This window comes from Microplitis demolitor, chromosome 4 (genome assembly GCF_026212275.2).
Source record: "Microplitis demolitor isolate Queensland-Clemson2020A chromosome 4, iyMicDemo2.1a, whole genome shotgun sequence".
Taxonomy (NCBI): domain Eukaryota; kingdom Metazoa; phylum Arthropoda; class Insecta; order Hymenoptera; family Braconidae; genus Microplitis; species Microplitis demolitor.
In genome coordinates, this window is record NC_068548.1 from 21,078,926 (window position 1) to 21,106,460 (window position 27,535).

General features: G+C 28.0%; 1 protein-coding gene and 2 long non-coding RNA genes across 10 annotated transcripts in view; 1 reads left to right on the forward strand and 2 right to left on the reverse strand.

The window, feature by feature from the left end:
* Positions 1-2,932: 2,932 nt before the first annotated feature.
* Positions 2,933-27,535, forward strand: part of LOC103578172 (potassium voltage-gated channel protein eag) — a 43,886-nt gene continuing 19,283 nt past the window's right edge. For 3 of the 7 annotated variants that reach the window (XR_008403483.1, XM_053738066.1, XM_008559153.3), the window contains exons 1-4: positions 2,933-3,121; positions 7,734-9,147; positions 24,864-24,964; positions 26,169-26,301. Coding sequence is in view for 6 of the 7 variants with exons in the window: in XM_053738066.1 (XP_053594041.1) it covers positions 9,069-9,147; positions 24,864-24,964; positions 26,169-26,301 (313 nt within the window). In the remaining variant the exon portion in view is untranslated. Of the gene's footprint in view, positions 3,122-7,733; positions 9,148-9,635; positions 9,654-11,991; positions 12,070-22,393; positions 22,428-24,646; positions 24,726-24,863; positions 24,965-26,168; positions 26,302-27,535 lie in introns of those variants that run through there. The other 4 variants (XM_053738064.1, XM_053738065.1, XM_053738063.1 and 1 more) reach the window with 4 other exon arrangements.
* On the reverse strand, positions 14,468-21,196 carry LOC103578169 (uncharacterized). Of its 2 annotated transcripts, none has more exons than XR_008403484.1 (3): positions 21,057-21,196; positions 15,149-15,289; positions 14,468-15,077 (listed from the first exon to the last, which is right to left on the reverse strand). It is a non-coding gene; the product is annotated as an uncharacterized LOC103578169 (long non-coding RNA). The 2 variants fall into 2 exon arrangements; XR_549442.1 differs by lacking the exon at positions 21,057-21,196 and adding an exon at positions 20,350-20,470.
* On the reverse strand, positions 21,191-22,401 carry LOC103578170 (uncharacterized). Its single transcript, XR_549443.3, has 3 exons — positions 22,313-22,401; positions 21,990-22,200; positions 21,191-21,262 (listed from the first exon to the last, which is right to left on the reverse strand). It is a non-coding gene; the product is annotated as an uncharacterized LOC103578170 (long non-coding RNA).

Consider the following 27,535-nt stretch of genomic DNA (forward strand, 5'->3'; position numbering starts at 1 on the left):
TCTAACTTTGATATAATAGTAATAATTGACACTATAAAATTTGCTGAGTAAAAGCGGATTGAATCCAGAGTAAATGAGGTACGGATTACTGTTTTTTTTTTTTTTATTTAATCTCCTCGGAGTGAAATTTACTCCAAAGGAGTTAACTTTAATATTAAAACATCAAATCAGTGAATGAAATCCTACGATTAAATAAAATTTTGAAAACGAAAAAATTGACAGCTTAAATAAATTGTAAAAATTACATTTGAATGTCTAATTAACTCTTGAGCGGTTTATTATTATTTCAAAAGTAATTTTGAAAGTTTATGACATTTGTCTGGGGAATAAATCAAGTTTTTTATACTTCAGATGGACCAACTGTAATAAAATATAACTTTGGGGTGTTATAATATAATATATATATATATATATATATATATATATACGGATGTTCTATTTCTTATTTTCTTTGTTCATTTTGATATGATCGAAGGTCGAGGTTAACAACAATATTATCCAAAGCTTAAGGATTCGTCACGCGATTGCACGATTTGCCAGTAGTAGATCGTGATACTCTGTGATATGCAGCAAACTCTTTGTAACTTGCGTTCCTTTATATTCAGTTATAACTTATATTCCTCCTACGCTTTATAACATCTTACCTCTACTCCCTTTCAGCCTCACTATACATATATATAGATATATAAAGGTACCATGTATATATATCTATATATATGTACGCTGAATTGAACATAGCACCCAGCATATATAAAGTAGTTATTCGGTAACAAATATATAAATGCTACAGCACTTTATTAATATTTGTCAAGTATACGCGAGTATGCGGAAGAAAGTTTATGCATTTTTACAACTCGCGTGCGAGTAAATAAAAATATTAAAAATATATCTTTGATAATAAGAATCCTTGATCTAAATTTTTACCTCATTTTATTTTTTATTTATTTATTTTGTTCCTTTCATTATACTTACTGGCTTGTAAAATCTATGAAATAACTTTTTTTCTTTTTCTTTTTTTTTTTTTTTTTTTTCAAGTTCAAACGCGAGTTAAATTATTATAATAACGCACATGCATAAATTAACACAAAATATAAAAGTCTAAAAATATAAATATGAAAAATATTATTTTATCACGTAGTCTATTAAGTATAAATTAATTTATTTTATACAGAAAAAAATATTTGTTGGTGCAAAAAATATGTTGCAATATGAAATTAAATCAAAAATTTTATGGGGACTAGAAAAAATTTTTTGAGACAAAAAATTATTTTTTTCCTGTTACTATACAGTTATATATACGGCTATGAAAATTAGAGCTCTTAATATTAACAGGAAGTTCCGCATTTTTATATTTTCCATAAGAATAACATGGAAATAATTTTTACATCTTCTGATTTATATTACTATGTAACGATGCGCCGTAGGAAAAATCTGCAGGCTGATTCCGGACGAAATTTAATGCTCTACAAAAAAAGTCTCTTATCATTTTTTGATAAATCCATCTGTTCAAAAGTTATTGGGATTCGAAGTCAAATTCGCAGTTAATTTTGAGATCTTTTCACTTTTCCAGCGAAACTATCAGACATATCACAAAAAATCATAAGATCTTTTTTATAGATAATTCTATCTCTTACAAATTATCTCTGATAAAGTTTTTCAAAATTTTGCATTGTTTTCATGTTATTTTAATTTTAATATCAAGCTTTTAAAATCGGTCGGAATACTTTTTTTAGCTCCTAAAAATTATGAGACTTTTTTTGTAAATATATATATATATATATATATATATATATATATATATATATATATATATATATATATATTTATAGATACAAGTGATAATAATTAAAAAGTAATTTTTTTTTAAACCTCATTTACTAATGATTGAATTTCATACTCATTAAAAAAATATTTATACTAGTTTAATAGGTCATACTGTCTATTGAAATTAAATTAAAAACTGTTTATTAAGTACTTTTACCATATCGTTAAATATCTTAACTACTCAAAAATTTTATTATATGACTGCCATTTCAAATCTATTCAAATTTTATCATCCTAACTACTGATCAATTATTTATCGGCTTACACTCAATTTAATTACGTGATCATTTTCTCCTTGCCTCGGTTCATTTATACATTTCAATCTATACCGTACATATACAAATATATATATATATATATATATATATATATATATACAAACATAAACCAAATTACATAGATAGACTATTAGAGAAATAACTATATATAAATATATAACTAATAATTAGCAAGTTGACAAGTATATAGACATTTATTCAGCAGTTGCCCATCAGTGTCATAAATATGAGCGCGAAAATTTAATTTGCATTTAAAATAAACTTTTCTCCATCCTTATATTTTTAGCTCCGAATCCTTCTTTCTTGATATTTTATTTTGTAGCCAATTTGAAAAATTACTTTTACTTGACTTGAGTTTTCTTGATCCTCAAGGTCAGAGTCCATACGATTGTAACAAATTAGTTTAAAAATTTTAAAAAATTAAAAAACAAAAAATTTAAATTAGATAATAAATTAATAAGATATCTGAAAAAAAAAAAACTCGTCAACAGATCGTTTGTTACGAATGATTTATTTTAAGACAAGGGACAGCGGAGTAGAAGAGAATAAAAATTGGCGATGACCAAGAGCTTTAAAGGTAGGTCGTGTGTGGATTAAAAAAAAAGTTTAAGTACAGATAAAGAGAGTGTACGTACGTTTTTTAATTCTTATAGACTGGCCAAGAGGTAGAGGGAGTACGATAATAAGAGAGGGTGAGAGGGCTAAGGGTGTAGAGTACAGGAGGTTGATACCGGCGAGGTGGCGCCCTCCCTCACGCTTTCGATCGACCCTGGCACTCTCTTCTCTTTCTCTTGGAGCTGCTGCTGCTGCCTCGTCCTCTTTTACTCCTTCCTCCCTTCAAGTCTACATTCGTCCTCACGGGAGCTCAGTAGTCAGCGACACGTCGGCCCAGTCATCACACTGGTCGAGCTTGCAGGGTTCTTTTATTTATTAAAAACGTGTCGCGTGTCGTGACAATAACACACCACTAATTATTTTTTTTTAATCAACAATTTTTTGATTTTTCAAAAAATCACCAGGTACGTACTCTTTTTATTTTTAAAAATCGGCTGGTACTTTTTAAATTTTTCTTTCCCCGCGTTTAAGATTTTTTGAATTGACGTTAAGGATTAGGGGTAAAAAAAGGATTTTTAAAACGAGGACATGCATTTAAATTGAATGGATGACATGAAGAGTCGACAAAGTAAAGACGGAGGACCTCAATTGTACAAGGATCGATTGGATGACTCGACGAAAATCGAAATAATCGAACTAATATGTACCAAGAGCCAAGATAACATATATAAAGACATATATATGTACATATAAACGTTAACCAGCTGAGCTATATAATGTTGTGTACGTGGTAGTGTAAAAGGGCGTCAATATCGTTGTTATATTTTTTTTTTAAATGTTATGAGCTTATTTTCGCTAAAAAAATAAAAAAGGAGAGAAATGGGACAAAAGTGTGAGGTGTATTTCGTAATAAAAATCTCTCAAGTAAGAAGTAGACCAACCGAACTGTAGAAGAATGTGAATAAAGCTTTGTACGTGGTACTGTAAGAGCTTTTTTTAAGAGTGAGAAAAATATAAGTTATGTGAATGTCAGTCCGAGCGGTGAGGATTTAAACCGATTAAATTTTTAAGATTTACGTTCAATATTTTATGTGCGAAAGACCGAACACGTGTTGTTATGCTCGTTGATTATCATTGTTAAAATTTAACGTGACCTTCTGTTATTTATTTTACATAATTCATATCTATAGACGCAACATATATATTTGCAAGCGTAACTGTTGCCCTTTATTGTAATTTATAATAGTTTTTATTAAGACATTACTAACAATTTAAATTTTAAATGGAGAAAATACTTTAGATTAACTAATTTCGGAGCTCAGTTTGCTCATTATATATTCCCAAGTAATAGTCATTTATGAAGGTAATAATAACGGCAACAGCTAAAACTCACAAGAACTTGCTGTATAAATTAATACTTTAATTATTTCGCCGGTTATCAAAAGATAAGAAATAAATTTTAAAAAATTTTGTATTATAGTTTGAAGAGTTGGTAATTTATCGGAGTATCAGTAGGAATATATGTTTTATTAAAATCCTGAGTTTGTAAACAATGTAGCTGGTTAAAAAAAAATATAAAATAAAATAGAGTTAAAGAGGTCAACGCGAAAGCGCAGAAAAGTGGAAGGAATGACGCAAATATCTGCACGATACTCTCAATCAGCCGTACATATTCATTTGTACGAAATGTAGGACACATGTTTTATTATTTTTTGCATTACCACAGTACAATAATTTAATTTACCGAAAAATTTAATACTAAATTTGGCAATACAATAATATAAAATAAATGATAAAGAATAATACCGATTTTAGTTAAGAATAAGACGTTAAATTTTCCATTGTGCGGAAGTTATCCTCGTACAGATGACATCCCAGTATTTCAAGTCATGTAGAAGTAATAGTACACGGAGAAATGGATAAATTTAACAAGGCATAAAATATAAATATAATAGTATATATTTTTATATAAAGTATAATTTATAAATAAATAAAAAAAAAAAAAAAAAAAAAAAAAAAAGAATAATTGTACTTATACTTTAGTTGTCAAAGTTTGCTAACCCTCGGTTAATAAAATAAAAAATATAAAAATATTACTGGCGCTGAAAACTCGTTAGGTCGGGCTGTGGCTTGTACGTCACACCGAGAAATCGAGGTAACCTCTTTCGCCAACAGGGGCTCTTACCCCCGCTGGTTGCTGCTGTGACTACCCCGGAAACTCCACTATGCCCCTCGAGGACGATCGACGACTTCGACAACAGCTACAAAACTTGATCCTATTACTCTTGTGTGTGCCTGTGAGAATCGTTACCCCAAAAACTTACTCAACTCTATCATCATTTATATATTTTATTTACGCAGACATACATAGACCCACTTAAATACACATATATATATCGATGTATAGGAGAATTAATTTTTAAAAGAATTGGGCAATTACTATTTGCGATTTATTATTATTAATAATCGTCACGTGATACATGAGCGAGTTATTATTGATAGGAGTTATAAAGTCTGATGATGAGAGCTGACTTTAAGATGTTATCGACTTGATAATTCGGTTAGCCTAAAATATTTACCTGTAGTTTTACTCTAGGGTCTTTGACATGAGCCTCAAATATTGACAATTACTTCTAGTGAACACGCCAAACTTATATGTCCCGTTTTATAATTTATTCTCCGGTATCTATTTCCAATAAATAGACCAGGTCTCTCCCCTCGATCCTCTTGTCATTCTTTCTTTATCATTTTCTCGATAGATACTATCGTCATTAATATTCATAATATTGATATTGATAAATTTTCATTAATAACTCCGTTGAATAAATCCTCTCTGCTGATCATAGAATATATGAAGAGAGAAAAAATGGGTAATAATCACAAGTGAGCTTACATAAATATATAAACGAACAGTTTTATAATTTGTCATATTATCAAGTCAACTGGCAATTTGTTTAGTATGATTGACTTAACCCGAGGGTAAGATTACCTTTGCCAAAGACCTTCAACATTCGACCCTCAAGTCCTAAAATAACTGATATCCGCGTGGCTTACACGAGCTTGCTCGAAAACCATCGTTTATATATTTATTTATACATACATATCAAAATAATTATAATAAAAATTCAATTAATTTTGATAATTATAATGATAAGTCATCAACTTCTTCTTCTTCTTATTTTTTTTGTCTCTTCAACATCTAGGTAGAAATAAAAAATTTTTTTTCCTTAATTATCAGTCAGTAATAATTAATAATAATTACTAATCATATAAATAACTCTCAAAAATCTATATAATAATGTCTGCGACGCTTTTTATCTATCACAGTTAGAAATTTTGTGTTAAATTCAACACAAATCGTGTGTTGCAAACGTTGTAGACAAATTTTTGTGTTAATTCAACACATTGCGTTTGTGTTGATCTTTAACACAATTTTTATGTTAAATAAAATTGAACACATAAAATCTGTTCTTTTGACAGAAAATTTGTGTACATTTAACGGAACATTTGTGTAAATTTAACACATTTTTCGTGTTAAAATCAACTAATAAACATAAGCACACAACCTAATCAACTCAAGTATACTGATCTACCCTTAGTAGAACTTATGTCAATTTAGCGAACAATTGAACCGGTTCAAAAAGATATCAAAGTTATCGAAATTTAATTGTAAAATGTATATATTTAATTGTAAATAAATTATAATCCAAATTTTCCTGCAAACAATTCTGCTAAAATGCTTTGCTTGGTTATAGTAATAAAGAATTGCGCGGGAACGTTTAGTCAAACAACACAAATTTTGTGTGAATTTTCGAATAACACAAGAAATGTCTTACATTATATATTTTCTAATGATTTAACATAAAAAATCTGTTAACGTAAAATAACACAAACGGGTTGTGTTGAATTAACAGATTTCTGTGTTAAAAATCAACACAAAAAATTTAACCAAATAATTTTTTAACACAAAATTCCTAACTGTGCAGGTTTTGATACAAAAACTATACCTATATATTAATTTATACAAATTACAATAATTTTGATAATTATAATGATAAGCCATCAACTTTTCTTCTTCTTCTTCTTCAGTAGTCTTGTATTACATTTTATTTTTTTTTTTATTATCCAGGAAGAAATCACAGAATTGGTTTTCCTCAACTACACGAATTAGGTCCAACTCAGATGTATTCTTATGAACAGAAGCTTTCTACTGTTACTCTTACTCTTGATGTTGCGGCTATTGAAAGAACTATAGAGAAAAGAGTAGAGTAGACTAGTAGACATACACAGTACAGTAACTTCCGTCCCATTTGCCGTTGAATGACTATGTACTACTTATGTAGACACTCGACTGTATTTCTCACTTCCATTCTCTGAATTCATTGTTTCCATCAGCCCAATATCGGCATTCATATTTTACATTAAGTACATCCTAATTTTAATATTCATCAATATATACATATATACACTGTAAAAAAGCGGTGTAGGCGGTGTTAAATCCGTGTAAAAAATTCCACACATAGAAATTAGAAAAAAAATATAAACATTTAATGAATCATCTAGAGAAAATTACAAAACTTTACACCCACCTTTCCAATCACCAATAATTTAATTAATTAATAAAAAACACTTTTTAACTGTACCGATTGATTAAGTAAAATATTTTTAACACCACTAAAAAATATTTACACCTTAAGCGGTGTTGCAATTTAAACCCGAAAATTTTAAACCTACTAAACTTACCCCGTTTTTTTACAACATATACACAGTAAAAAATTATTCGTAAAAATCAACACATATCGTGTGTAAAACAAAGTTTTACACTTATTAATATGTGAGTGTTAAAAAAAATTACACATATATGTTAAAATAAAAAATTTTCCAATAATTTTTTTATGATATCCGAGATTATTTTTAACACACAAAATAAATACTATGTGTTAAATTGACACACAAAAGTGTTAAAAATTAACACTGAATTTTTACCCAGACGATTCATTTTTTGCTGCATATTGCATAGTTTTTATCTCAAGTATCCATCTAATATTAAAAATAAATAAATTTTTATTGTTGCAGATATTTAATGATTGATGATCGTGTCATCTCGACAGTGGAATTCGTGGATTTAAATAATGTAATAACGACGCTGTGGCGTCGAGCGATGTCTTCGTCGTCAGTGAGCAGCTGTACGGACGAGGAGGACCCCGAGGATGTCGAAACAAAGCACACTGGCTGGCGATACAGCACGAGTATCATCGTCACTCCAATCATCACCACCTATATCATCAACGTCATCATCAGTACCGTCTGTTTACACGTGGAAGGACTGCGGCTAGATAAATCTAAATAATTAAATACTCCCCGTGCATCTAACAGTGCAGTCATTGAATTTCCTTTAAAAAAAAAACGAGGGAAAATTTAAAATATAAGTTTGAATAAATTTAAAAAATACTGGAACCCACAGCCTGCAAAGTTGTGATAACGATGAGGTGACAAAAGAAATTGGCCATCGTTGCCGTTGTCATAATTATTATATGTATACAATTATTGTTAGTGTAGATAAATTTAAAGTCCTGTAAATAAATAAGGACTTAAAGTGTAATTAAATAAATAAATCTATAAATATATATTAAATATTTTTAATGTGAAATAACAACGATAATACGTGATAAAAACGCTGTGATCCGGGGATGGAAAAACGTCCTGGATTACGATCGGGAGTGGGAAGTAACGGCAGCTTGATCGTTAAAGGAAGGACATTTGACGACGTAGATCCTTCCATTATATTAAATACTTCCAGTATAATAAAACAATCAAGTAATATAACATATATATATTCATCATCACCAACAATAACGATACAAGTAGTAGCAACAATTAAAAAAAAATTTAAGTGTCGCGTGCGGAATATCATCTACTTGACGTCTATTGTCGTACAAGTGCAAGGCCACTGGACAGTAAACCAGTTGATTAAAAAACTTCTTCAAAAACAGCGTAAGCGTAATAAACCGTGTCGTGTGCGATACCGCAAATGTTATAATAATTATAAAAAATTAAATTACTGCTATTGCAGAAACTACGATTGTTACTCTGTGACGTCATCGGGTGTTCGATCACGGTGACGATGATGCTTGGGATTAAAACCGCCGAGTCTCCTCAAGTGACACAAATAAAAAAATAAATTTTTTAAGTAAAAAATATTTTTTACAGCATGTGGGTGATAGTGTTGTGTATAATGTGTTTATGTCAATACACAGCCATCAAAGTTTTAAGTGGTTTGTGTTAAATATTTATATCCTTGAGGATTTAAAGTTTTTTTATTTAATTTGACAAAACGTTTTAAAATATATGAATAGTTGGATTAAATAATCTGGCATAGAAAGCCAGTAACGTTTAAAAAACAGTTAAAGGATGCCAGGGGGTCGTAGGGGCCTGGTAGCCCCTCAAAATACGTTCTTGGAGAACATTATTAGACGAAGCAGCAGTCAGCGTAAGTAATAACTGTTATGTATTTACTTTAAATCATAAGTATATGTACTTACAGTCCATACACATGTACCACCACTCACACACTTGTATATATTTATACTGTTGACTATAGAATCCATACAAGCGCAGTGATCATGACCTACTATTTGTTCATGGTAAAGGTTGCCATAATACGATACAGCCAACGGGTATTATAATAATAATAAAAAATAAAAACAATAATAATAAGAGTAACAGTGAGCGACGATGACGAAAAGAAAAACCGCAAAGACAGCTGAGTTGACAGTAATATAAGCTTAGAGCTTTAAATGCTTTTATGGTAAAGTGATAAATGGCATTACAATCAGCATGAGTATGTGTCACTGATTAATTTTATCGCGTGACACACTACGTTCCTTCAACAAAATGAGCTTAGAAGTTTGTGTCTTCGTGCAACACCCTTTTTTTATTTTTTTTTTTTTTTACCCAGGGGTGTAATATGCAGTGAGTTGGTGGCACGACATACAAGTCAGTTTACTTGCTATTTTTATCGATCCACTTGTGTGCATGACTGTCAGTTATATGCTTATTATTTTAAATTTATTTTATTTATCATTGTTGTCATTTCATTTTTTATTATTCATTTTATCTTATCGCTGGTGATATCGAGTCTAACTTTCTTGGGTTTAGTATTATATATATATATATATTTGTTAGTAGTTTATATATATGTATATATATATATATATATTCTTAGAGAAACCGGACTGATACCAAGGTGATCTGATATAATGTATACAGAATCTGATGGTCATGGAATTACAATCAGACGATAAATGTTAGACCGAAATGAAAAAAAAAAAAAAAATGAAAAAAAAAATTTGGGTGGGACGTAACAATCGATTCTGAGGTTTTGCGAGTCAAGGCTATTTTACTAGTTCACTGAGTAGACTAGACCTACGCGAAATGTCAGATAATATTTTTTATAGTTTTTTATTTTTTTATTTTAACGTTTATCTAACTTTTATTAAATTGTCTTTGTAAATAAATCGTTAAATGCAATGGATGTATATCGCGTTTTAAAATATTTAAATTGCTATTTACATACATATGATTATCTTTAAGCATTATAATTTGCATATGGTTAAATCAAATTGAATCAAGTACCAGTCAAAAGTCAATAGTAAATAATCAAGTTATTATCAAGTTACATTACTGGGTACATATTATCATATTAGATATCGCGTAATTAGTTACAAAGAACAGATTTTTATTCTTTTTAGTTTTAGAGAGCTTTCTAATGTCAAAAGGGCGTAGGTTTTGATGATGCTCGAAATTTTAATAGTTTGTAGTTTATTTTCGACTTAAAATTAGTATATTCGATACTAATATCAAACCAGGATCATTATATATATTACAAAATGGCTATTATTTATATTCAAATTTGATACACAGAAGAGCAAAATTTGTAATTTCGTTTATTAAAATTAATATGAAAAAGAATTGATAAATTGGTATCTACAGTTATTACTATTCGAATAAACAGAGAAAAATTTAAAAAATGAGGAACCGAAAAATTAGTAAACGTACATATTAATATATAAAGATCTAGTATACGAATTTTTCATTTTATTATTTACCACTTATTCGATATATGTATATAATAAATTAATTTATAATAACGAATAAATAACATTTTATATTAATTATTAGTCAATGGGATAGAATTTATAAAATAAGAGTTTAAAATTTTCGGTATTTTTATGAGCAACAAAATCAGTATCTAGTATACTAATTTTTCATTTTATTATTTATCACTTATTCGATTTATGTATATTGTAAATTAATTTATAATGATGAATAAATGATATTTTAAGCTAATAATTGATCAGTGACATCGAATTTATAAAATAAAAGTTTGTAACTTTTGGAATTTTCGGCTGGAAAAATCAGTATCTAAGATAGCAATTGTTAATTTGACCAATCATTACTTTTTAATAGATTATGCCATAAATTAATTAACTTTCACTAATAAGTCACGTATTATACCTAAAAGTAATAATATTTAGTTACTTTTTGAAATAATTGTTAGTAGTTTTTCGAAATCTACAAAAATTAGTAAACTACTTTGCATTAAGCACGTAATAGTACTAATTATTGATAACACATTCCACTTTTTACTATTATTTATCAATTTTTAATATTCTGTTTTTTCCGTGATTTATAATTTTTAATTTAATTAATTAATCAATTAATTTTTATGATGCTTATAATATTATTACGTTACTGGATGATCTCTTCATCACTTGAACTTTTTTTAGTGTGATAGCTTGGGTCTCTCAATCTCTTGTGTGCATGCCCTGAGGCATCGAGTGCTGTGGCAAATATTCTTTAGTGTAGATGAGAGGTCGTGTGCCACAGATACGAGGAGTGAGAAGATTAAGAGGGCCAACGTCCTCCCGCTGGCTATGACATTTTTTTTTTTAATTTTTTTTTTTTTCTTTTTTTTTTCAGTCACACTCGGTCTTTCTCAACCTGCCTCGCTTTTGTTATAAAAAAACTCTTGTAGATCTTTTTTATTTGCGTCTTGATACTACTAGAGTATGGAGTAGATAGACACTTGGTTGCTTTTGTTGCTCTAGCCTTTTTACACACGAGAACAAAAAAAAATACAATTAATTTTCTGTAAATTATTTATTTTTTAATTAAAAATAAATTCAACATTAACGAGACGTTAGAAAAAAAATAATAACGAAGTGTTAAATGTATATAAACAACATTATAAAAATAACTTCCAGGTGTAATATACATGCCATGATAAATTTAATTATTAATTAAACAGAATAATAATAAGTTAAAAAAAAAAAAAAGACAATGTATCTCGATGTGTGATTGTTATATTTATTTTAAATTGTAATCACGATATATATCAACTATTGTCAAGGTACTTTTACATTTATATATTATTCATTGGATTATTGACATAAAATTTAACCGTAAACATTTTCATCCCTCATATTAAATAGTAATAAAATAATAATAATAATTCTTCATCTTGGTCACGTACACGGAGAGAAAATTATGGTAACAGTTACAATATATTATGGGAATGGTTTCCATACTGCATGGTAACCGGTTTTTTTGAAATGTTGATTATAGGAACGGCACCCATATATATTATGGTAATCATTCCTATCATTATGGGTATCATTCCCATATGGTATCGGAATAGTTCCTATGGAATTATGGTAATGGTTACTATAATATTATGGTAATCGTTACCATAATATTATGGGAATGGTTACCATAATATTATAGGAACCATTACAATGTGTTTATAGGATTAGTTCCTATTTGCTTATGGGAACTATTCCTATGAGTATGGTAATCATTACCATGATTTTTTCACATGCGATATGGGAACTGTTACCATAATGATAGGAATTGTTCCCATACTTATGGAACTTTTCCCAGAAAGTATGGGTCTATATCCCATAATCCCAAGTAATCATTACCATTACGGTATGGGATATTTCATAAACGTACTAGGAACAGTTACCATAATTTTCTCTCCGTGTACAGAATTTAAATATATAATTTTATTTTACAGGTATTATCGACAATATTGATCAATTAATCAAAATTTCGCTGATATAAAGTCATGTGGCGCAAGTATGCGTGTATTTTTGACTAAAAAGCATGGGTTTGCGCACACTTACCCACTACGCATACTTGCCCTACGTGACTAGATTTGAAAATAAATTACTTATAGTTTATATCAAGTGGGAGTTTTTATAACGCCTAATTGATAACAACTCTATGTAATTTTTTTAAAATTCTATATCTCAATAAAATTACGATTCCGTTGTCTTTTTTTCAAATTGAAGTTTTAATTTTTTTTTAATTAATAAAATTACAATGAAAATTAATGGACATCATCCTAAAATTTTTGGTTTATAGTTATCCTATATATTACTAGTCAGTTTCGTAGATGGAACTCCATTTGTAGTAAATTAATTACACATTTTTTTACGTGCAATTTTTTGATTAATTAATTAATTTTTGTTATCCATAATACCCGTGAAATAAAATTATAAATAACAATAGTAGTGTCAGTTTTATATAAAAACTTTAATATAAAAAAAAAAAATAATCTTCCGCGTGATTATCATTTATATTAATTTTGTTTTTATATAAAAATGACAGTAATAATAACAATAAAAAATGATGAGGTCATTGAGCTTGAGTTAAGATTTCCGCATTAGTATGAAAATGCAGGAAAAAAGGTAAAATCTCGAGGCAAAACGTTGAGCTTTACCCACTTGACGCTTCTCTTTCTATCCACGAGTGGATCTTAAATTGTCTGAGGAGTAAGAACAGATTTACTTTTTATTTTTATTTATTTATTTTTTTTTTTTAATACTCTTTACTTATTCTTCACGTCCTATATTGTATTCTCGCGACACTTAGCATTTGACGCAGTAACTAAAATTGCATTTTTTTTTTTTTTTATCACCTCATCAAATTTACATTACATATTTAAAAAATAATAAAATTTATCCTCGTAGTTTTATCAGCAGATAGTAAATTATGGAAACGACGTAAAAGCTATTTTTGTTAGATATTTAAAAAAATAAAATTTAAATTATCTGAGTAAATTTAAATTTTTTATTAAATCACTTAAATTTTAAATAAAATTATTTTTGGGAAAAATAAATAAAATACAGAGCTTATAAATACATTAAAGTTTAAATGGACACTTTACATCAGCCATTCGGTTCCACAACCGTAGCAAGGATATAATATCGTATGTTTCCGTGTTATTTCGTACTGATCCGGCAGGTCATTGGGTCAAATCCACCGGTTGTGTATATGCATGACCTTCCCCATGCTCTTCGTACTACATACTATCGTACCCTAGTTCACGCGGAACATGCGTATACATGATACCTATCGCTTTTCAATGCATAACAATCGAATATATTCAAACCCGAAGACCCCTCATATACCAACAAATATATAAACCTACTTCAATTGTTATCATTACTATTACTATTATTATTGTTATTATTATTATTATTATTATTATTATTAAAATACTTATTAATATTATTATTATAATTATTATTCTCTAATTAATTTATTTTGCCTTCCACTGTACTATTTTTACTTTCATGTTTCTGTGCTTCACCAATTTAATTATAAATTTACCCGCTCAATATAAACGCATTCTCTCACGGCAATTAAAAAAAAAAAAAAAAAAAAAAAAACCATTAAACTTTTAATGGTTTTTTTTTTTTTTAAAATACTATTTTCAGTTATTTAAAAACGATAAAGAATATTTTACTTCGCTGCATCATTAAATTGAATATTTATGCAAGAGAAACTGCGCATTAGCAAAATAACACGCAAACATTAATCAGAAATGTAGCGACAAGTGCACACAGCAATTTTCCTTTGACAGCGTTTAGTTACGATGCTTTTCCGATGTTGCTTGTACTTCGTGCGGTTTGAGAATGACCAGCTGAGCAAACAGCTACCGATGTTTCTTGAATTAGTTCCCCCACCCTGCGGCTCTATCCCCACTACCGGGCAATGTGACACCTTGTACTTCTTTGCCGTATATTACTTTTGCTGGCCTTCTCTGGCAGTGTATTGTAAGATATAAAGTGTGTCTTTATACTTCAACTCTTATTGTGAATGCTATTTTTAAACTTTAAACCTTTGTGTAGAGTCTTCTCTTATCCGGCCACTGGTTTTCTCATTAATTTTGATTTATTTTCTTTCCTCTTTTATTTTTTTTATATGGACGTCGAATGCAACCCCCTGGGAGATAATGAAGCTTCTGCATTTCCGTTGAATTTTTTATGTTGTTATTTAATATACCTCTTCTTTTTAATAAACTCCAGCTAAATTCTATTTTTAGAATACTTCTGTCCTCAGTATGTTTATCTAACAAACATTTATGCTGTTAAAATACAAGATATACTATTTATATAAATAAATAAATAAAAAATAATTACTGCTATATCAAGAGCAGTTAGTTTTATTTTAATACTTTCAACACAGTAGTGCTTTGGCTTTTTATCTGAAATACCTCGAGAAATAGGCTGATCAAACTTCGCAAAAATGTTTACATTCTTTTTATTTTTTATTCGCTGTATCTGAAAAAAAAACACAAAAAAATATGATAAAATAAAGTTAATCAAATTCTACTCTTTTGCCAGCTCGTTTCCTCTCGTATCACACAAGTCATGCACATATATGTATATATATAGATACAACTTCCACATAAAATTTTTTTTTCTTTAGCACAAAATAAACGCTGATCTAGTTTTTATTATATCTAGTATCTAGTATCGCGTCCGGCTTGAACCAATTTCACGAGTATACACTAGATACCTTAAAAAATTCAATTTTTATCGTAGAACATTACAAATGAGAAAAGCAGTATCATAAAAACTTTGAATTAAATTTTAATCAAATAAATAAGTAAATAATAAAATTGGTTTAAAAAAACACTTATTTGAATTTATTACACTAGAATATATCGCGTTACTAATTCCAAAAGGACTTAGATTTTTATGCGCCCTTTCGACTTTAAGGTTTTTCCAAAAGCTAAAAGAGCGAATACATTTTTTTTTTATTACAAATCGTTTTGGAGGCTTATTTTAAAGCTCAATATTTGAAAAAAAATTTTGAAAGCCAAAAGGGCAGATAATTTGAGCCATGCGCCCTTTAGGCTCAAAATTTATTTTTTCAAATTTTTGATACTGAAATAAGTCAATATTGAAAAATTAGAGAAGTCAATCAGGAGTTAATGCGGAATGGGTGACTTTGTCTTTGATTTAATCTTCTTGGAGTGAGATTTAATCTGAAGGGGAGTTTATTTTAATATCAAAACTCCAAATCGGAGTGAATGCAGATTGAAATAAAATCCAGATCACTCCGAAGTCACTCTGCTTTACATGAAGAAAAATTATATTGTGCATGATTATTAGATACAAAAGATGAAATTTTGGGATACCCTGTTTTGCTTACCCTACCCCCTTTTGCTTTCCCTTATCCTAAGGGCAGATAATGCAAAGTCAAGCTCTTAAGGCTTTCGAAATTTTTTTTTTAGACAGTTAGAAATTTTGTGTTAAATTCAACACAAATCGTGTGTTGCAAACGGTCTACACAAATTTTTGTGTTAATTCAACACATTGCGTTTGTGTTGATCTTTAACACAATTTTTATGTTATATAAAATTGAATACATAAAATCTGTTCTTTTGACAGAAAATTTGTGTACATTTAACGGAACATTTGTGTAAATTTAACACATTTTTCGTGTTAAAATCAACTAATAAACATAAGCACATAACCTAATCAACTCAAGTATACTGATCTACCCTTAGTAGAACTTATGTCAATTTAGCGAACAATTGAACCGCTTCAAAAAGATATCAAAGTTATCTGAATTTAATTGTAAAATGTATATATTTAATTGTAAATAAATTATAATCCAAATTTTCCTGCAAACAATTCTGCTAAAATGCTTTGCTTGGTTATAGTAATAAAGAATTGCGCGGGAACGCTTAGTCAAACAACACAAATTTTGTGTGAATTTTCGAATAACACAAGAAATGTCTTGCATTCTATATTTTCTAATGATTTAACATAAAAAATCTGTTAAAGTAAAATAACACAAACGGGTTGTGTTGAATTAACAGATTTCTGTGTTAAAAATCAACACAAAAAATTTAACCAAATAATTTTTTAACACAAATACACAAAATTTCTAACTGTGTAAATTCTAGCCCTAAAATAAGTCTACCAAACGATTAGCAATGAAAAAAAAATTATACGCCCATTTGGAATTAGTAACGCGATATAATATACTTACATATAGTTGTCGGAGAAATAAAAGTATAAAATAAAAAAAAAGTCGGTAAATTTAAAAAACATTAAAGTTATTCTTAGTACAGCAAGCTTTTATAAATATATTTCTATGGGTATGGCTATGGCTATTTTAGTGGTAGGTAAAGACATGTAGTTAAATCTCACTATGAATGCTCCAATTGTTATTGAGGTTATAAATACATATATTTTTTTTGTTGCTTATACACCAACCACTTCACGAGGACTTTACGAAATGTCCGTGAAATTGTTATGATACCTTTTATAGCTGTTATCGTTTTTGATTCAACTATTCCAACTCTTTCTTCTCTCTTTATCTTTTATCTAGTTTTATTTTTATATTTTTTTATTTTACTTATTTTACAGTGTTACTATTACTACTATAAAATATATGCAAATAGCACCTCTTTAAAGATTTTGCACCCGAGCCAAAAATGCTTCCAGACAAAAACTTTTAAAACCAAATTCTATATTATGATCAATGAGATATTTTTCACTGGCATTATTTTACGAACGATTTAGGAGGATGATCAAGCTTTAAGAAATATTTAACTTGGAAAATAAAGAGACGGAAATTATATTTAAAAAAAAAAAAAAAAAAAAAAAAAAAACTGCGGAATTTTTACTGCGGTATTCTCATTAAAAATATGAATATTATATTTTATAATAACAATTATTAAAATAATAATGAAAAAGCGATAGTTTATAATTTAAAGTTGTGACTAAAAAAAATATTTCAATTAAGTTTCATTAACCTGTTCATATAACGGATGTATAACTCGTCAATTATTTAAAAGCTCTGTCTGTACGTTGGTGTGTAAGGGTTAAATTAATGATGTTCCTCATCCTGGATTTAAGCATGTATACATTAGGTGTCGGAAGGAAACAGGAAGGAAGGATGTTTGTCTGTTTCACTCATTTAAATATACATAGATATATTTATATACAGCCTTACACATATATTAACATATAAGTATACTTAAAATTCAATCTTTCTTATACTATTTTTTCAATATCTATATATATATATATATATATATATATATATATACATAAATAAATAAAAAAAACAGTTGGAACACATAACACGTTCACGTGTGATACGATTTGCACGTAACATAAAAATGTCACAACTACTGATCGAAACTCAACTAAAAAGCCTTGAGAAAATTTGTATCTGCCGTCAACGATATCAGCAGAGTCTAACAAAGGAGTGCCGGGGATGTAAAATACAAGTTCTCCCTTAACGATGAAGATGATACGAACCCACGCAAAACTCTCTGTCTCTCCCCTATATGTATACTTATGTATAGGGGAGAGAAGGGCAAAATGGACGCCTTCAGAAGAAAGGGCTTCTATAAAATATAAATATAAGTCCATTTTGCCCCCTTTATTCTGCGTATGTATTTTTTATATATTTATTGTAATAATTTTGTTTGCTTGAGAAAAAATGCTGCTACACGCGATATTTTTTTTTGCATGATACCGATGGTAATTTTTTATTTTCTTGACACGAAAAAATAAATATAACAAAAACATACACTAAGTAATTAATAGTAATTACTCTAGTGAGGTAAGAAAAGAAAGTTACACTTTTTTTTTTTAAGGTGAATTGACGCGTGTGTTAATGCTATAGCGCATTTTAGCGACAGCATTTTCTCGAACTAAATCCCGGTTGACGAATCCAGTTAATCTTAAAACGTTTTATTTAATCCGGAATTTAGTTTAAACGGTCAAAGCTCTATTTACTTTATCGAGTATCACGATGAGAAGTAATTTTTAATTAATTAAAAGTTTTTATTTATTTAATTTTTTTTTTGTTTCTGCTAATTAACTTTATTTTGTATCAATCGGATTAACTGAAACAAATTATTTTTAGTTAATATAATTTACTCTATTTAATTTAATTTAATTAATTAATTAATTAATTTTTTTTCGTAGAAAGCTGTAATAAATATTTTCCAGAACGCAGTCACTTACAATTAATTTGATATAATTTGATAAACAAAAGAATCTTAATGGTAATTAAATAATCTTGATTAATAGCGTTGTCATATATAATTAATTTTTTTTTGTGTGGCTTTAAATTAATTAGATGATTTGTTGATTAATAATAATTATTATTTTACATTAATTAGTAACCTGAGTAATAAGTTGAAAATAATTTCATTATTTTTATCAATATTTTTTTAATAGATAATTTATTTTTTTTTTATTTTGAATAATTACGTTTGTTGAATTAAAAAATGATACAGATATTTTATATTTAATTGATTGATTAAAATGGTCTAATTAATCGCAATTTGTTATTAATTTATGAATTTTAGTATTTAGGATAAATAATGAGCCACTTCATTAAATGTCATTATTAATATTATTATTATTATTATTATTGTTATTATTATTATTATTATTATTATTATTATTATTATTATTATTATTATTATTATTATTATAATTAATAATTAAGCCGCTTTTAACGGATTATTATTTAATTATAATCTCTGAAATTTAAATAAATTGTTTAAAACATATATTGTACGCACATAGAATCAGAGTCATGCGGGACAAATATGAATAGTGGGTAAGTGTTCGCAAACCTATGCGTTTTAGTCCGAAATGAATTTATTTGCCCATACTTACCCACAGCGCACACTTGTCCCACATGACTAAATAAAATTGAGTATAGTAAACAAAAGACCTAACATTCAATCAGGGAATCAGTTATCGATTACTCCATATATTTGTATACAAATATGTTTATATTTAGTAAATGTTGATATACAAATATATGAGTGATCGGGTACTGGGTATCATACCTTATGTAGTTAATATTTGTTGCTTAATTATTTTGTAAAATTTCTTTTCTTTTTTATCATTTTCATATTTTTATTTATTATTATACCCAAATACTAATATATGCTTTAAAACAATAATTTACATAAATAAAATATTCAAATAATAATTAACAGTTATTATTTAGTATTGCAATATACAGTTGCATGTTGTAATTAACAGAGTTTATAAACAGAATAATTATAATACTAATAATAATAATAATAATAATAACAACTATAATAATATCGTTGATATGCAATAATAATTAAAATGTTAACTAAAAGCTTACGTGCAACACAAGATGATTATTCGATTTATTTAATAGTTAAGATTTTAAAATGTTAATAAAAAAAAATAAATAATATTAAGTACGAGGCTATCGTGCTCAATGACTCTTGAGTGTTTAAATCTCAAAGCAAGGTTTAGAGGCGCGTGCGAACGGCTTTTGACGCCCACCTTGACCCACACCTTACCCCTTAACTTACCTATGCTCGCTGATCAAAACTCCTAGTAACTTTCTCGCGTGTAGATCGAGATATTTTACTATTACTATGATATACTATACCATACTGTACTTGTGTATTCTCGATTCTGTGGGATGTAGGGTTGAAGTAATAACGCCGACTTAAACTTTTTTTAGCTCTTGTCTACTTAGATGTAATACTATATGTATATATATATATATATATATATATATATATATATATATATATATATATATATATATATAATACGATAATATGACCTTAATTACCGTTACCTCAAACTATTAAGCACGTCGTCGTCGTCGTCATCGTCATCGTCATCGTCGACATTGTCGTGTTTACTTTGATATTTTTGAGTCATGGCCTGATGATTGTTTACATTGATAACAAAAGTTATTTAAACTACTTATCAATATATTTTCTATGAATAAATGAATAATTTTTCTTCAATTATTGAGTTGTGTGAGAAATAAGGGAGACCGGGGCACGACGGCCCCCTTAAGCCGGTAAATATTTTTTATGGCTTTTATAGATCAACCTAATTTGGTCTCTTAAGCAAATCCATTAAGCTTTTACCAAAACTCATAAAAAAAAAATTTTTTCGGGGCCAACACGACCCCCCTCAAAAAGAGCTTAAAAAAAATTTTTCTTTTTTTTGTTATTGAAAAAAAAAAAAGATTTTAAGCACAAATATACTATTTCCGTACCTTTGTAATCCCATGGACTTGAAATTTTTATTTTTTTATTTTATCCACAATATGATCTTTTGGCCTAAAAGAGCTTCCATCAATAAATTATTCAAATTAATTTCAGTTAAAAAAAAAAAAATTTTTGGTAGCAAATTTTTTTTTGGGTGGTCCATTATACCCCATATCGCAGATCAGCCTAAAATATCTTTAAAACCTGATTTGACCTAAAATGAAAAAAAAAAGTTTTATCAAATTTTTGAGGGGGGCCGCAGCTGCCCGGTCTCCCTTATAATTTTTAAAATTGTTTTTATTTTTTAAAAAGTCCACTTGATTTTTTTATGCAAATGAAGAAAATAATTATGAGCCCTCATTTTTAAAATAACAAATAATAAGAAAAAAATGCTTCTTTATTAATGCTGGTAGAAAATGGCTTTAAGTAGTTGCTTTTAAAATTAAATTATTATAAAATACTTTAAAGTAGTTGCATTGAAAATAAAATCATTTAGAAATACTTTTATGAAAGTTACTTTTAAAACTCAATTATTTTAATTTTAGTTACAACTTTATAAATTTTTTTCTTAAAATTAAAAATGAAATATATAATTATCAAGTTTTGAATAATTTTTTATTACCCAACGAGTTTATTTAATTTTTCTTCAAATTTATTTTTTCTTTAAATAAATTCAAATACTTTAAGAAGATTACTGCTTCATATATACTCGAGTAAAATATAAATTGCAGTTCATTTCAATACTTTCGATCCAATGACTAATCTTTTTTCATATAACAAAAAAGCTCAATATTTAAATGTCATATTATCAAAAATATTTAAATAAACATCAAACTTTCAAAATAAAAATCTATTTCCTCAAAAAAATAAAACTTTTTTTAAATTTAATAAGTTTTAAAATAAATGAAAAAAAATATTTATACATATATTTTATAAAGCACCTGAAAAATTTCAACGCTTGACATTTTCAGTGTACGGTCGTCCCACGTTATCTGCATAAAAACAGCGCACATCACATTTTATTCTATTTCACGCAGCTTCAAATTTCAGGTTCACCACTAAATAAATATGCATGGACGTGGTTTCAATGCACAACTCGTTTACCTAAGCCCTATAATTCTCTTCTTCAAATCTGCACAAACATAACCGTCTCTAAAAAAAAACAAAATGATAACAACTTCAAAAAAAAACGACAAATAAACAAACAATAAAATAAAAAGTGAAAACTTATTCGAAAAACATTAAACCCAGTTACATTACTTACACTTTGGTAGCAATATAAATTGTTTTATATCAGGCAGTGATGTCTGTTTGATTGTGTCAATTGGATGTGCAGTACGAGATAGTAGCAAGTGCCAACTCGATTGACCATTCTCACTGTATGTGGATGGCTATGTATTCAAATATATTTGTGTCTATATTTTATTCTCCAGTAAGCTTGAAAACCATTGAAAGTTCTTTTACTCTCAGGAGAATGTAAGTGACGTAGAGTTTTGTCTCGTTTACTAAAACTTTACTTGGGGTGACTGTTACGTCAGAATCAAAGTAAAAGTTATCTTTACTTTTGTTGATGTCATATCATATGTGGATAAAGGAATATAGTTGATGAATATTTTGATGTACCTGCACTTATGGGTTATGTGTACAGTCGAGATTGGCATTTCCACTTAAAAGAAGCTCATAAATGGCATAGTAACTTGACGGCTAGACGTGGGACATCCAATAGAAAACTGTTTTAATCGACTTTAGTACTTATAGAGGCCAATCAAGTGTTGTTTCTTTCAGAGGGAAAAAAAGTAGCCTTAACCTCAACCTCGTTAATCACAAACTTCGAGGTCGAATATGACACTATTTAAAAAAACTCACTATTTATACATTTTTTATTATTTTATTTATAGACAAATATTTTGTACGCGTTCTTTTAAATTATATATATATATATATATTAGGGGTGTGTTTATAGTTCGAGCTTATGAATTATTTGTATCAATTAGAATCGTATAATTCGAAAATTAACGTATGATAAATTTGTGATATTTTTTGTAATATTAAAAATTTTTTTTTACAGGTAAATACAGAGCTCATATACATCTACGAAATAATGACTTTTGGTTACTTTAAAAAATTAAGCTCATCATTAAATAAAAATTGAGTATTCGAAAGCTGATCAGAATTTTCGGATTCGAATTGAGAAATTTGAAAAGTTACGAATAATTTAAAAATTATCAAACTATTCGAATAGTTACAACCGATTCGATTCGATTCGCACATCCCTAATATATATATATATATATATATATATATATATATATATATATATATATATATATATATTTAGGTACAATAGAGTAAACTAAAATCTAAAAATGTATCGTATGTTGTCTATATCTAAAAATTATTTTTTCTCTAAAAATTTTTAATTAATAATAATAACAAGTTCATTTTCTAAAAATCAGAATCAAAAAAAAATTTTTTGAACCCATCTGTATAAAGATATAATTTTCTTGCCCCTACAATTTCGTTTTTTTTTTTTTTCCTTACTATGCCTACAGTGTGACGAGAGTATATAAAATAATAATTAAGTACATAGATATTATCTCTCATTAAAATGAACAAAGTGATAATTATTGAGTCTCAAGAGTAAGTAGATCTTATCTAGAAGGAGCCTGGACTGGAAACTCAGAACCTTCCTCAAGTTAAAAGAGTTCTTGATATTGAGGATTTCTTCTTGAGACTAAAGTGATTATTAATACGAAAAGATTATATATAAGTATATACAGTATGTACGACACGGTGACAAAACACGGAAAATCGGGTATCGCGGATAGTCAACTAATTATCGATTCAGATAAGCGTGACAAGACATTGTCAGTTGTAGCTTTGAAACATTTTCCAATACATGGGTTGCCACACACATTAAAGGCACGTAGATACGATTTGCAGATAACTTGATTGATCCAATAGATACACATATGATATATATATCGTATGTGTAAATATATTCATATGTATATATATATACATATGTAGATCTATGCTATATTCAGATAATTGTGAATACGTTAGATCGAATCGCATCAACTCCAATCCTTTGATTCTCTGCTGAATTTCCCACATGTGTACTAATTAATTTTCATCGATCTGACTGTGGATTAGTTCGTGTCTCCAAATCGTGCGGGTTCAATTAGAATGGCTACTGAATCATACTGATTGTACTTAAATATATATATACATATCACTACTGTCATACCACTTTAGACTGTGATGATAATCCGCAGAATTTGCTAGTTATCTGAGATCATTAAGATTTTCTTGAATAATTAATGTTTGACTTTATTCTGAGGTATGAGAAATGAATAATTCTAATTTTGAATACTTCAATAAATTTAAATTATTTTATTCGGAGAAAATTCTAATCAGATTTAAAATATTTCATTTTTATTTAGTGCTGAGCTTAATTTATTAGAGTAACCGGAAGTAATTATCTGGTAGCTTCGTGTCTGAGTTCCATTTACATCTGAAAAAAATTTTAATTAATGGAAAAAATTTTAAGTCGTTCAAAAGACAACTTTTAAATTATTCCTAAATTTTCTAATGATTCGAAAAGTTTTAGATCACTCACAAAATGACATATAATTTGAATCGAAATGTTCGATTCGATTTGACATGAATAATTAGTAAGTTTTCCAACTATTTGCATACTTAGACAGAAGTCTCATTTAATATTTCATGCATTTCACAAGCAACACATTTTTTTATTTAAATAAATTATTTCATTTGAAATTTTGTTTAATAAAATTTTAATAAATTTACAGCTGACAGCAGCTTCCTGCTAGCCAATGCTCAAATTGTCGATTTTCCTATCGTTTATTGCAACGAGAGCTTTTGTAAAATATCTGGATTTAATCGTGCAGAGGTCAGTATAATAAGCATTTAAATATTTATGATTAGAAGTTTTATTTATAGCGATAAACAGTCTAATGATTTATTAAAATTTTTAAAAGTAGCCGTAACTATACAGAAAAAAGGATTTCCTGGTGCAAGAAAAATTTTTTATTATGAAATAAAAATAAAAATTTCTCGGCTCAAGAAAATTTTCCTTTTTAATTTATGATACACAATTAGACATTTTGTGTTAAATTCAACACAAATCGTGTGTTGCAAACGGTCTACACAAATTTTTGTGTTAATGCAACACATTGCGTTTGTGTTGATCTTTAACACAAATTTTATGTTAAATAAAATTGAACACATAAAATCTGTTCTTTTGACATAAAATTTGTGTACATTTAACGGAACATTTGTGTAAATTTAACACATTTTTCGTGTTAAAATCAACTAATAAACATAAGCACACAACCTAATCAACTCAAGTATACTGATCTACCCTTAGTAGAACTTATGTCAATTTAGCGAACAATTGAACCGGTTCAAAAAGATATCAAAGTTATCGAAATTTAATTGTAAAATGTATATATTTAATTGTAAATAAATTATAATCCAAATTTCCCTGCAAACAATTCTGCTACAATGCTTTGCTTGGTTATAGTAATAAATAATTGCGCGGGAACGTTTAGTCAAACAACACAAATTTTGTGTGAATTTTCGAATAACACAAGAAATGTCTTACATTCTATATTTTCTAATGATTTAACATAAAAAATCTGTTAACGTAAAATAACACAAACGGGTTGTGTTGAATTAACAGATTTCTGTGTTAAAAATCAACACAAAAAATTTAACCAAATAATTTTTTAACACAAATACACGAAATTTCTAACTGTGTATTTTTCGCGCTAAAAATCCTTTTTTTCTGAGTATTATACGATTTTTTTTTGCTTTTCATTATTGAAGCGTCATAAAAATTTTTCGGTGGGTGAATTTTTTTTCCCGGTCGGCATCAATATCGATTACTAGTATTTTTTAATTACTTCGCCTTTAATAATTGTTATACCATCGAGTTTGCAGAGTTGATAATAAAAAAAAAAGGCAGGAAAAAAATGTATGCTTTAAATGTAAAATTGATATGCATGCGTGGGTTTAAAAATGAATTTAAATCGGTAATTTAAATTCAAAATAGATGAAATTTTCTAAAGCAATTGTCTTGTGTGGGTGTACAGGTGATGCAAAAGTCATGCCGCTGCGGATTCATGTACGGTGACCTAACGGACAAGGAAACAATAGCGAGGATCGAGGAGTGTTTGGAGGGTCAGATCCACGATCAATTCGAGATTCTTCTCTACAAAAAGAACAGTGAGTTGTGTATTGCTTTTTACATTCCCACGACCTCTCCCATTTCGTTAGATATGTCGCACGTGTCGAGAATAACTTTGTCTGTAAGGTGCCACTGCGACATTTTACAGAAAAAGAATGAGTGGACTAGTATCAAGATATATAAGTAACAGAAAGAAGAAAAAAAACCACCGGAAAGAATAAAAGCGTAGGAGCAGATGGCTGTTCTTTTTTTCTTCTTTCAGTAATCGTTATCTAACCAAAAGTTTTTCTAGTTTTTTTTAGTCTCGAGGTTTTTAAGAAAAAAAAAATTTCATACTTGAAAAAAAAAAGTTAGTTTTTGTTGCCCTTAAGCTCAATATTTTACTTGTTTTTCTTTGGTAAAAATAAAATTTAAAAAAAAAAAAAATTTTTACCGAGCAGCTTTTAAAAATTTCATAGACATCAATTTATTATCTCATAATTAATTACGAGTTTTAATTAATTTTTTTTTTTCCATTTCATTTCTATAAGTTAATTAATTTAAAAAGTTAATTGAATCACCAGAAAAAAGGTCCGTTTTATTCACACACTAATATTACGTGTGGAAATGAAATTAACAAGATAAAAATATGAAATATCGGAGTTTAAATAACCAAGCATGTAATTCTGTGTGTTTTAAAGGTAACCCCCGAGGTATGTCTATATGCAGGTACTCTCTCAATGATTCTCGATGTAGATATCTCTTTTGCTCGCTCGTCAAATTATAAATGTGCGTCTAACTTTCAATCATGCACCGTAAGTGACCGTAAATTATTTCTCAAGGGTCCTTGTAAAAAGTATTACGTCATCAGGAATTTTTTATTATCTACATACATAATCTATATGTATTTTTGTATATATTGCTACTACTACTAATACTTCTTTACTTATTATTACTATTCTTACTGCTCTTATTATTACTATTATTAATTAAATAATATAATTAATATAAATTTATATTTTCGTCCATATATAAATTTTACTATTACTCTTTCTTATCGCTACTGTATGTATATTAAATCCTTGTAATTAATACCTAGTAATTTATACGCTACTAGTGTGCGCTTCGATTAAGCTCCGAAGATTATACATACACTTTATATATGTTAGGATTTGTTGAATATTCATATTTAATTTATGAGAATCTCAGAAGACGAACCGAGTGATAGTCGGGAAAAAATTTATGAGTTTGAGGTAAAAATGAAAAAAAATAATTATGATCTTTTCAAAAATT